This window comes from Mastomys coucha, unplaced genomic scaffold (assembly GCF_008632895.1).
Source record: "Mastomys coucha isolate ucsf_1 unplaced genomic scaffold, UCSF_Mcou_1 pScaffold15, whole genome shotgun sequence".
Lineage (NCBI taxonomy): Eukaryota > Metazoa > Chordata > Mammalia > Rodentia > Muridae > Mastomys > Mastomys coucha.
The window spans coordinates 17,014,624-17,027,081 of record NW_022196897.1 but is presented as its reverse complement, the minus strand read 5'-3'; the positions used below and the strand labels follow the sequence as shown (position 1 = coordinate 17,027,081).

The following is a 12,458-nucleotide window of genomic DNA, read 5'->3' as shown; positions in this document are numbered from 1 at the left end:
GAGAGGGATGCCTGGTCCCTCAACTCAATCACTGACAGCTACTTAGGTGCTAACAAATTCCACACAGATGAAGTGGCCATGGCATAACGCTCATCCCATTGGGCAAATTTATTATCACTGTCCCCTTTCCCTGTGATCTCCGAGTGCACCCTGGGTACAATAAGATGCAGAAAACAGATGCCCTTTAAGTGACATCATTTTGTAAGCTATTGTGTGTTCTGAGTATCTATGGCCACTGGCAATTACTTGACTTCGACACGGATGTCTTGTGCCTCCTCTGGCATTTCCAGGAGTGCCTGTCCCTAGACACTGCTCATTTGTGGTCTTCACCTCCTGGCCCCAGCCTAATGAACTTGCTGTAATCGAAAGGATGTCCATGTGGCAATGGGAACTCTCACACCCTTACCCAGATTCCAAAGGGACCCAAGGATGAGGAGAGTGGGACTGGGCAAGGAGGGGAATGAAAGCAGGGATCTGGCAGAGGAAAAGGGTCCTTCAGCTGTAACCTAGTACCGTGGAATACTTCTAACCCAGGCCAGTTTTCTTGTTTGTTTTTATTTCTGCCATTTTCTCTTAAGTTTTAGGTTTTAACAAAGATAACAGGTTTACTATTTGCCAAAATCCAGTTATGAATCCAGAGCATACAAAACACAAAGCTACAGAAAGATTCTCAAAATGCACAAGTAATTTTTAGAAAATAGTTTAGCACACTCTTGTTATAAAACACATTTACAGGAGGTTATTCACATGTTTTTGTTCAAATTTACTCCTGATAATTCATGAAAACATAACTGAATAGACTGTGGTAAATCAAAAGAGAAGCAAAATAAGACAAGTATAATACATTCACCTTGAAATAACATTTGAAAGTAGTCGGGGCATGTTCTTTTAACCACAGCAAGGACAAAGTGAACTTTTCATCTTGTCAGGGTTAACCATTTCTGACAGCACTGTCAGGAAAGGCCACTTGACATAGCAAACACTTTCTGCAAATACCTTTACCAACTGAGGTTTCAAATCTAATGTTATGCAACTGCATTCTGCTGATAGTTCTAAGGCAAGGTTTGCTTGCTGGAAAGGAAGATCCTTTGGCCACAGTCTAATCCCAGCAGCCCTTACACTCACAAAATAAGCAGGGTGCAATACAAATTCCAATACTCTGATGTGGCTAGCTGTGAGCCGGCAGATGAACACACAATGTCCTACAACATACTTAGTGGAGAGCAGCCAACTACAAGTTTTGGAAAAACTTTTTAAAAACGTATTTCTTGGTCTCTAGAGTGGGAAATGCCCTGGCTATTGCTCTTTTGTTAAATGCCCCTCTCAGAAGCATGCTTTTGGCTTTTAGGTGGTTACCTTCACAAGTCTGCTAAACTGAGCACTTCCCACAGGCACTAGAAAATTTCAAGCGACAGTGAGGTCTCCTGCCAATGTCACGCACAGCTTACTGAATCCCTGTGCTAGGATTTCTTTCCCACATAGCTGGGGACAGCCAGGAGGCTGAAGTGCTCTGAGAAGGTGCCTATTTCCCCAGTTTTACAAGTGTTCAGCAGATATTGGGGTTCATGTCTGGGCACTAGTGGAAAAGATCAGGAAACTCAAGTGTTGAAACTTGGCAAAATGCAGTTTTTTCAAAGCTCTTAACAAAACCTGCTTCAGCAGAATTTCTAACACAAAAACCTTGTGACAAAACAGATGACAAAACTCCCTCCAAACAGTGAGCACTAATTTCTAGGGCTGTCTATCTCAAGGTAGCTAACAGGCTGTGTGTACAGTAGTCATGAAAGACCTCAGACTCACATGCTCTTCTATGCAGAGACTGGTTAAGCAGCCCTCCATCCCTTTTCCTGACTTCCAGGCCCCTCTGCTTTCCTCTTACAAGCACACCAGGTCTAACAGGAGTCTAGTGCCTGCAGTGACGCAACACAGATTGCACTTTCATCTACCTACTGGATGGTCCTGCAGTCCAGATGGCTGCTCTTCTTTCTCACAGAGTTTATCTGCTCTGCCCCCATGTAGCTCCCATGGAATCCCTTGAAATGCATCCTTTTGGATTTTCCTGGCAACTCTCAAGCCTTCACAAGCATCATAAATGAACTCTTCCAGGCCAGGCCAAGCCAGCACAAATCCTCCATGTGCTAAGCATATCTACAATTCCCCAGTTAAACCAACCTCACAAAATATTGGAAGCATGAATGACCACTCAAGAATTGTTCTTCCGTTTTGAGAAGGGAAAGATATTTAGCCAGAAAACTAAGTCATACACAAGTATAGGTAAATGAACTTGTCACAGTAATATCCTGTGCCAAGCTGCATTGTCTCACAGAGCACCATGAGCACAATTCCCAACATATTGCTTTCTAAAGGCCCAGGAAACCCCAGCTTGAGACACTGGCCATTGGTTCAAACTTGGCTAGCTCCCAGTACGGAGGCTGTTAAACTTGTCTACCACACAATGGTTGACAGGACCTGTCTTCCTCTCTTTAAATATGAAGTTTGTTCTGTTGGAAAATGACCAATGTTTTAGGCTGAGGCAGGAAATGTGTGGTCTACCAGTTTACATTTTAAAAGGATTTTCCATTTGCTACATGGATTATTCAGTTTAACTTTTACTTGTACTCACTTGTACTCACTCTGATCTGACCTCTTCTACAGAATAAAAGTTCCCAATATTTTGAATTTCTGACCTCAAGAACAAGATTACAGGTATACAAATGCCCTCTCCAAGTGTATACAACTGACAAAAGTACTTACTGAAAACAACAAACAGACCAAGAGTGAGAGGGTATTTCCATCTTCAAGGGAAACAAAAACAAAACCCAGCTTATCTGTACAGTGCTACTAGCTAGCCTGTGGAAGACAGTTTCATCACCAGGCGCTACTATAGAAACCGTCTCCTCTTGGCATTGCTGTCATCCAGCCTCCTCCTGTCCCGGTCAGTGCTTCTCAGCATGTGATGACTCACAGAGCCATGTCTCCCGTGCTCTCCACTGAAGGCCCTGGGCTCTCTTCTGTAGCTGAGCCCAACATCTGGGTCACTGTACTTCCTCTTACTTGTGGAGGCGGCAGCAGCAGGGTGAGCAGGTGGTGGCTCAGCCTGCATAGGTGACCTGTGGCTGCCCAGAGGAGCAACGATGGCAGTGGATGGTGGTACAACAAAACCTGGGTCCTGGAAAACCACAGGAAAGCCAGGCCCTCCCAAGAGATGAACTACCCCAGGGAGCTGGGGGCTCACAGGCTGTGGGTCTTTCAGGGATGCTCCTTTGGCTTCAGCATCAAGTCTCCTAAGTAGTCGTGGATCTCGAAGTCGGTCTTGAAGAAGTGGCCTTTCAGGTTCCTTTGAAGTGACAGTATCAGAGGGTGTGTGATACAAAGAAGCAGCAAAAGATGTTGTAGCAAGTCCACTGTCCAGCCTGTTGCTGGGCAAGCCACCCTGAGGTCTGGGTGCCTCTGGTGCAGTGGCTGGGGGATGGGTCAGACTCCTCTGTAGCACAGGCTTCAGTTTTAAAATTTTCATTGCATCGTGTCTATAGTTTGGGTCACAGGTCTTAATAATGGCACCACGCTTCTGAGCATCCTGAATTAGTTCATACCAATGCTGGTTTTCCTGAAACAAAGAGGAGAAAAAAAGTCACACCCTACAGAAATACTCATTTTGCTGGAAAAGCATGGGGGAACCCAACTTCTATTTCTGAAGGAATAAATATAGTCTGATAAAACAGACTCTCAAAACTTCACCACTGAGAAGACAAGAGTGAAGAAGGCATTCATTCAAACGACCAGCCATAAGGAAACTCTACTCGCATCCCTGCTATCCTTTCAACACAGTAAAATGCCCCTCTGCAGATCTAGCTCTGCTGGACTATTTAAATTTATGTTAATTAAAATTAAATAAAATTAAAACTACATTCCTTCTGCTCCATCAACTCCACAATTGTACAACGACTATAATTCTCTAGCTGCTACTGCAGTAAGCAACCTGCTGATCTACACTACCACCTGCCCCTGGGCATGGCTGAATTTTTTTAACAGTTAAGACGTGGTTTCATGCCAGGCAGTGGTGGCACATGCCTTTAATCCCAGCACTTGGGAGGCAGAGGCAGGCAGATTTCTGAGTTCAAGGCCAGCCTGGTCTACAGTGTGAGTTCCAGGACAGCCAGGGCTATATGTGGAGAAACTCTGTCTCGAAAAACCAAAAAAAAAAAGAAAAAAGAAAAAAGAAAAAAGAAACTAGAAACTTGGTTTCAGAAGACAAATTCCTGACCACACATGACAGCTCTTGAAGAAAACCCACAGTATTTATTAGCTTCCCAAAGGCCTCCCAAGCTCCAAAGGGCTATCTACTGAGGGAAGATTAGAAGAGCATCTAAAGAACCCCTGAGCATCTCTCCAGCCCCCAAATCTTTCTATTATTTTACTCTTCTCTTGCTTGAGTTGCATGCATGCTGCTGAGTGAGAATGGACTCAGGGTCTTATACCTGATAGGCAAGTGGGGCTGGGGACTTGCCCCATCAGTAAAGGTTTATAATTTATTTCTGTGTTCTATATGTTTGTTTATGTCAGTGAACAAGACCTTTCAGAGACTTGGAGCTTGAGTTATAGGCAGTTGTGAGTCATCAAACTTGAGTGTTGAGACCCAAACTCCTGCCCTCTAGAAAGGCAGCAAATGTTTTTAACCACTGAGCCATGTCTCCAGCCCCCATGACTTTATTTTAAAATGTCAATGTTTATGTTAGAAACAATCTTTTAGCAATATTTATGATAAAATTGAGTTTTTTCCTTATCAACTTAAAAAGAGACATAAAACAAGCTTGTACAGCTTCTTTTAAAGGGCACACAAACAACACAAGCTAAAAACCACAGATGTTAAGAGTGAGATGGGAAGGACATGCATTTGAATGCTCTTGGCTGCTATTAACAAAACAGGGAAAAAAACAAGCAGAATTGGCTTCTCTCCTCAGAGGACCACTTTTTAAAACACCAAAAAGTGTTTTAAAACACTGGCAAGAGGCTGGTAAGAGAGCTCAGACATAAAGTTCACAGTTAAGACTTCAAAAGCACCAATACACTGTAAACCCTGGATGAGATGAGCAGCAAGCACACTACCCTGCTGCCTGCCACTGGCTTCACTCATGGCATCTACCCACTAAACATTATGCTTCATTCTAAGAAGCCCTGCAGCAGAACAGCTCTGGGGCAGACCTCTCCCTGCAACCCATGTGTCCCTGCACTCTGAAGAAGCCGCTCACACGTCCCTGCCACTGTTTGCTAAACTCTGTCCTAGCACTTTCTATGTAGATTACACACCCTCCCTCTTTGGTCTTGTCACCAATACACACTAGGCTTTAGACAAGTCACCTTGAAATCCTAGTGTACACACCTGAGCTTTGAGCTAAGAAAGAATAGTTTGTACGTACACAAAAGTTCACAGCCAAGTTGCTGAAAGACCTAACTAACAACCTTTATTTTATAACCAAGAAATCATTTCCATTTTGATGAAAAAAAAAATCCATAGTAGGCAACAACAGATAATTTTAAAACTCCCTGTAGTCCCCCCCAGACTGTACCTACCATCAGAGTCCTCAAATGTCCAAGGATAAAGAGGCTGTACTTGGCTCGTGTAATGGTGACATTCAATCTCTGCAAACTTGCCAGGAATCTACGCAACAACAAGAAAGTTACTTCTGTGAGCTCCCAGAGTATGCCTATCTCTGGCCCAGGTACCCTGAATACAAGACACACACCATTATGCATGGCTTTTTACATGGGTACTGGACAGTCACACTCATATCCTTATGCTTGTACAGTAAGCACTTTACTAAACTGGGCCATCTCAATGGCCAAGCTATTACACAGGTTTAAACCAGTAGTTCTCAACCTTTCTAATGCTGCGACCCTCTTATACAGTTCTTTATGTTGTAGTGACACCCAAACATAAAATTATTTTTGTTGCTACTTCATAACTGTAATTTTGCTACTGTTGTGAATCATTATGTAAATTATCTGACACAATGGATATCTGATATGTGACCCCTGTGAAAGGGTCATTTGACATCCCCAAAGAGGTCATGACCCATAGGTTGAGGACCACTATTTTAAACAAAAGGAATAAAACCATGATAGCTAAGGCTAAGAGCAGTCACTGGTGGATCTAGATGACAGCTGCTTCTCATCAAGTGACAAAGCAACATGAGCTACTTACCCTATTGAGCCTTGCACAGCACTTGCCCTGACACAGGTAACGATGATACAATCTTTCTGCCGGCCTTGGAAGGCATCTACCGTATCCACTTCTGCAGGTCTGTTTAGAAAAGGCACAAAATTTACTAAACATTTAAATTATGAAATACATGTACATAAGCAGTTTAAACCTCTTCATTAATGCCAGGCAGTGATGGCGCACACCTTTGATCCTAGCACTTGGGTGGCAGAGGCAGATGGACTCTGAGTTTGAGGCTGGCCTGGTCTACAAAGCATATTCCAGGATAGCCAGGGCTACAGAGAGAAAAACCCTGTCATGAAAATAAAAAAAAAAAAGTATTGAATTGTAAAGTTCCTTGTATATTCCAGATAGGACAGTCTTTTCAGATATGCTTCTGAGGTCAGCACAACATCCTTTCTCCATTCTTTTCAAACATCTTTTGAAACACAATTCTTAGAAGCGGGTAGAATTCTGGTAGAGAAAGCATCAGTCTTCTTCATCTCCTTATCTATGACCTTCTTTCCGTGTCCTGGGTATTATTTCCTTTTCTTGTAACATGCTTCGTAGCTTTCAGTGGATATATCTTATACTACTGGTCTTATTTACTCTTAAGTATTTTATTACTTTTGGTGCCATTATAAATAGAATGTTTTTTACTTCTTGAGCAAACCTATTCACTGACAACAACTTTTTCTGTATCGATCTTGCATTCTAGAAGTCTCTTAAACTGGAGTGTTAGCCCTAAGAGTTTCTTTATGTAGCTTCATTAACTGAATCTATAAATATAACCATGCTGAATTATCTATAAATATAACCATGCTGACTTACACACACACACAAGTGCTTAGGCTAGAGAGTCTACTGCAATGGACAACAGAAGTAATAAGAACAAACGTCTTCCGTGGTCTACAGGAAATACTTCTGAACCATGATGGATCAATGTTTACCTATGTGTTTTCTACAGACAATGAAGAAATTTTCTCTGTACTCTTAATAGTGTTTTCTGTTGTGAAAGATAATAGGTTTTGTTAAGTCTTTTCTGTCATCTGTTAGTATGGCATGTCAGTCACCTTCTCAATCTAATTGTTCTTTAAGACACAGTCTCCAGTCAATAATCCAGAGTGGCCTCAAGCTCATGTTTATCCTGCCCTGTCTTCCCAAGTATGGAGGTTCCAGGAGTGAGCTGCCAAGTCTTGCTTCCTTCTCTTATTCCACCAATATACTAAGTCAACACTGCACTCTGGGATAAATTTTATATGGTCATGATGTACAGTCCCTTTAATACGCAGCAGCTGTCCATTTAGCATTCTTAAATCTGCAATCATTAGTGTTATCCGTCCTCTGGCTCTTATAACACCTTCCCCGGTCTGGTGTCATAAAAAAATTTAGTGTCCTTGGAGCTGGCAACATGGTTCAAAAGCCTGATGACCTGAGTTCTACCCAGAACCAATTACTGAAAGTAGGTCTCTGACCACATGCACACCATGGTGTGCCTGCCTTACATAAATTTAAAAAACAAACACCGGAAGTGCTCTTAGGCTTTTGTCAAGTCCTAAGTATTACTAGGTTTTCTGTTGTTTTCACATAGGTTATTATCTATGTAGCCCAGGTTGGTCTAAAACTCTAGATCCTCCTGCCTCAGACTCCAGAGTACAAGGACTGCAGACACACACGTGTGTGAACTGACATTTGGTGGAACTCAGCAGTCAAGTCTAATCTGTTTCTCAGGTTTTGGTTACTACATGGAAAGGTGTACTGTATATAGAGAGACTCTCCAAATTTTATTTTCTCTAAAGTCAGTCTTGTGTATTTCTAGATTAAGAAACTTAAAAAGTTGTTAGTTTTGGTATTTTAAAAGATATTTGTGTGTATCTCTGGAGTAACAGTGCATGTGTGCATGTGAGGAAAGGCCACAAGAAGCAGCTTGAAAGCACATGCTTTCTCAGACAGCCTGGAAGCCAACAAACCCCAAAATATCCCCATCTCTGCCTGCTTCAGGGCTGTGGTTCAAAGAAGCATATTGGACTCTCAGTTTGTTGTCGAAGTACTGGGATCTCAACTCTGATCTTCATGATTGCAATACAAGTGCTCTTAACCACTGAGCCATCTCTCCAGACTATTTTGTTGAGATGGGTCTCATGTAGCCCAGGTTACCCTTGAACTCACTATGTAGCAGAATATAATGATTAGTGTTAATAGTCAACTTGGTAAAAGCTATACTAGCCTAAGAAATGAGTTGGGGGCATGTCTTTGGGGGTTATCTATTGATGGTGTTAGTTGAGTTGGGAAGACCCACCCAGTGTGGGTGGCACCATTCTCTAGGCTGGAGATCCCGGACTGTGTAACAGTGGAGGAACCGAGCTCATCACTAGCATGCATACATTCACTGCTCTTCTGCTGCTGCTTGGATACTTCAGAGTCTTGCTGCCTTGATTCTCCCATCAAGATGGGCTGTAATAAACTGTGAGGTGAAATAAACCCTTTAATGCTTTTGTCAGAATATCTTGTCACAGTAACGGGAAAAGAAACTATGGTACCAAGGATGACCTTGACTGATCGTCCTGCCTCCACCTTCCAAGTACTGGAGTTAAATGTTCCTCACCACACACCTGACACTGACTTCCAGATTTTAATCTTTAATTTTAGTGTGGAGGTAAGGAGACAAAACCACAATCTTAGCAGGGCCTGGTGGCTGAGGGAGGAGGACAGCAAATGGGAAACTTATAGATACGGTCATAAAAATAATAAAAAGACTGGGCAATATAACTTAGAGATGTTAGAGCACTTGCCAAGTGTACAAAGACCCTGATTCAACCCCAGTATTGTTAAGAAATAACCTAATTCAACCTAAACACCAGAAATACATGTAAAAATACATCACCCTTTCTTATCAAATTCTTTCTCCAAATCCTTCTGGATCATCGTCTTCTGAGCCTTGTAATGGGTTATTATGCCAATATTTCGGAAGGAAATATCTTTTCTTTTCTCTTTAATAAGTTTAATTAGTTCCATCACCAACTTTATTTCTTGAACATTTATGTATGAGCTAAAAAACAATAAAAAAAAATGTCAAATCTTACAGGAGTCAAATTGCTCACTACTTCTTGTTAGTTTCCCATTACAGTAAAGAGCACATAGGTGTTTTCCCCTCTAGTTAGGCAGCAGTATTAAGAGGATATAATAGTGATTGTTCATATATATAACTATAAATAACTGTCCAATCTAGGAAGTGGTTGTAAAAAAAGAATTTGTAGTAAGCTAAGTTTAAACCAATAAACCACAAAGCTGAAGAGACGTCACCCAGACAGCTAAACATGAACAACATGGCCCACCAGAGCTGAATGGCATGAAAGCCACCTTATTATCCTCTCTGCTGGCTCCATATCCTGTTCTCCCAGTCCATACCCCAAGTATGTGTGTTCTTTCGTTACCAATATGGGCCTAGTCTGACACACCCGATAACTACTCTCATGCTGTCAGCCATGCTATAGCAATACCGCGGAAGACGGCTCCTTCTCCTAGACCTTGGTTACTCCTCAGGTTAAGACTCTATCGAGGTCCTTGTTGCTTACTGGCCCTGTAATGTGCTTGAGGCTCAGCTCTTTATCTTCTGCTCTACTCTTGAAGACCACATGAACCTTTCCACTGCAATTCTGGTACTGTTGACTCCTCTTTATTTTTCACCTCAAGAAATGTTCTGCCCCATTTCCTATTCTCATTTTAGAATCTGAGGTTTTTTTGTTGTTTTGTTTTGTTTCACATTTTCCCCATAGCAGGTAGTCTTTATGCACATGTTCATAAACAATAATACCTCCAGGCTGTTAACTCCTCTATTCAGAGCAATCCTTGGCTCTTCTGATGTATTTGCTACCTAGCAACATACCACCCACCTCCACTTTGCTATCATTTTATAGGTACCCAACACATTCCTTCACAACTCAAAATGTTAAGGACTATCCGGCTCATGCCTGCTTTCCCATGAGATGACAATCATCTTTTGATGGGTTCTCTCACAGTTGTGACTGTTCAAGGACCTGAGTGGTCACCTGAGAGTACTGCTCAATTATACAGGAAAGGGGAAGCTATCAACACAGATACTGAAAATGACTAGGCCTTGGTACTGAAGAGACATGTATGAGAAAGCTTATAACCTCATGATTCTGAGACCATTACTGGGAAATGAAGGAAGACAAAGCATACTCATTATCCCGTTGTTCTGAACCATCTCCAACATCAAACACGAGGTAGGGCTGAAATGGCCAATCTGATGAACATCGAATGGATTCGGTCAATCTATAGAAAAGCAATCATATTCAGAAAATATGCTCTAAAGCACACATTTTATCAATATCTTCTTCTTTTATTTTCTGTGTGAGACAGAACCAGGAAAAAGTTAAAGAGATTAAGAGGTCTTTTACAAATGCATAGCAATGAAAAGTCTAAGCTGGATTTTATTTCCATTCTGGAACCAAAGAAGACGATCTATACAATCATGACTCAAAAACAGCTCATAACAATGTACAGGAAACATATATACAGGGCTAGAGAAACAAGGAGCAGCCTCAAGAGAGCAAATGCACAAATAAGGCTGAGAGTCTGGCTTGAGTCCCAAGGACCACTAGATAGCTAGATAGGCCATGAAGTCACCAGTGATTGTATTTGGGTTGTATTAAACATGGTGATTCCCCCTTCCCCTTTTTTTTTCAGACAGCTTTCTCCATGTAGCCCCGGCTGGCCCCTCAGATCCACCTGCTTCAGCCTCCCAAGTGTTAGGATCAAAGGTGTGTGCCACCACCCTGCCCCCTCTTCCCCCCCCCCAATCTATCTGCATTTCATGTAGTCAACATAGCCCAATGAATTAAGTACCCTCCCCCACCGACCCCCAAACTCTTTCTCTGTAGCCTTGGCTGGCCTCTTAACTCTCAACAATCTTTCTGCTTCTGCTTCCCAAGTAATAGGATCACCTGCATTGGCTAACACAGCTAGCCTGGTTTATGCTTTTTATGCCAAGACATTTTCATAAGCAGCTAAAGCTTCCCAAAGGACAGGCTTACAAGTACTACAGGACACCCACCTATTTGTCTTCAGGTTCTTGTTATAAACATAATTCGAAGGGAAGAGACATATGTCTGGATGCATCCTGTACTGAATGGTAAGCTGTAATACCGGCAGCCTGCCAATCATGTTCTGCTCCACATTCTCTTCCAGCAGCTTGCAGAATCGTGCCATCATCGACTGGTCATAGCCATACTCCTGTGCTTTCTGAGAAGGAAAAAAAAGTAATTCTTATAGAGTTTGGGGATTGGCGGCAAGGGGGAGCTTGGAGCAGTGGTGGCGCACACTTTTAATCCTAGCACTGAGGCAGAGACAGGAAGATCTCAGTTCCAGGCCAGCCTGGTCTACAGAGTGAGTTCCGGGATAGCCAGGACACACAGAGAAACCCTGTCTTGAAAAACAACAAGAGTTTCTTTCTTCTTCTTCTTCTTCTTTTTTTTAAAAACAAGTCCAACTATTGTAAGAACTGATATTCTGAAGCAAATGTGTCAAAGTTCAGGTGGCATAAGATCACTATCCCAGTCAGACTCGGAAAGATGCTGATACTCAGGGAGCTGTGACACTTGACTGTGAGATGATTGGTCATCATGTCTTAACTCCATTGGAGGTCACTGTCTGCCTTTTTTTTTTTTTGGTTTTTTGAGACAGGGTTTCTCTGTGTATCCGTGGCTGTCCTGGAACTCACTCTGTAGACCAAACTGGCCTCGAACTCAGAAATCCGCCTGCCTCTGCCTCCCATGTGCTGGGATTAAAGGCGTGGGTCACCACTACCTGGCTTAATAGATTTTTAATAAATCTCTGTGCCCTCACAAACTTAAGAGCTGTATGTCACTGCGAGGAAGCCTTGGCCCAGTGATTTCTTCAAAGACCCATGGTGCTGAGTACTAATACTGTATTCAAGCCTAGGAAAGATTAAACCTAAACTACTGAACTGATTTTACAAGTCAAGTAATGGGTTATAACATCAACATGAAAAAGTGACCCAAACAAATAAGGCAAATTATCCATGTTCTCACAGTTGTGCTACATAATTTTCAATGACAGTATCAAAGATTTAAATCACATAACCTGGAAGTTAAAATGTGCTCTAAAACTTGTACACAAGACTATGATCATGCTAACAGCAATACTCACCCTCATGACGTGTACAGTAGGAAAAAGGCTATTACACAAGCTTCCATAGTAAAGCATTGTGTACCCT

At 42.1% G+C, this 12,458-nt stretch overlaps 1 protein-coding gene across 11 annotated transcripts in view; it reads right to left on the bottom strand.

The window, feature by feature from the left end:
* Positions 1 to 536: 536 nt before the first annotated feature.
* Positions 537 to 12,458, bottom strand: part of Setx (senataxin) — a 56,541-nt gene continuing 44,619 nt past the window's right edge. For 8 of the 11 annotated variants that reach the window (XM_031369569.1, XM_031369567.1, XM_031369565.1 and 5 more), the window contains 7 exons: positions 11,277 to 11,464; positions 10,403 to 10,495; positions 9,084 to 9,248; positions 8,499 to 8,663; positions 6,203 to 6,301; positions 5,572 to 5,659; positions 537 to 3,607 (listed from right to left, as the gene is read on the bottom strand). In XM_031369569.1, coding sequence (XP_031225429.1) covers positions 2,882 to 3,607; positions 5,572 to 5,659; positions 6,203 to 6,301; positions 8,499 to 8,663; positions 9,084 to 9,248; positions 10,403 to 10,495; positions 11,277 to 11,464 — 1,524 coding nt within the window. In that variant the 3' untranslated portion in view covers positions 537 to 2,881. Of the gene's footprint in view, positions 3,608 to 5,571; positions 5,660 to 6,202; positions 6,302 to 8,498; positions 8,664 to 9,083; positions 9,249 to 10,402; positions 10,570 to 11,276; positions 11,465 to 12,458 lie in introns of those variants that run through there. The other 3 variants (XM_031369571.1, XM_031369572.1, XM_031369573.1) reach the window with 3 other exon arrangements.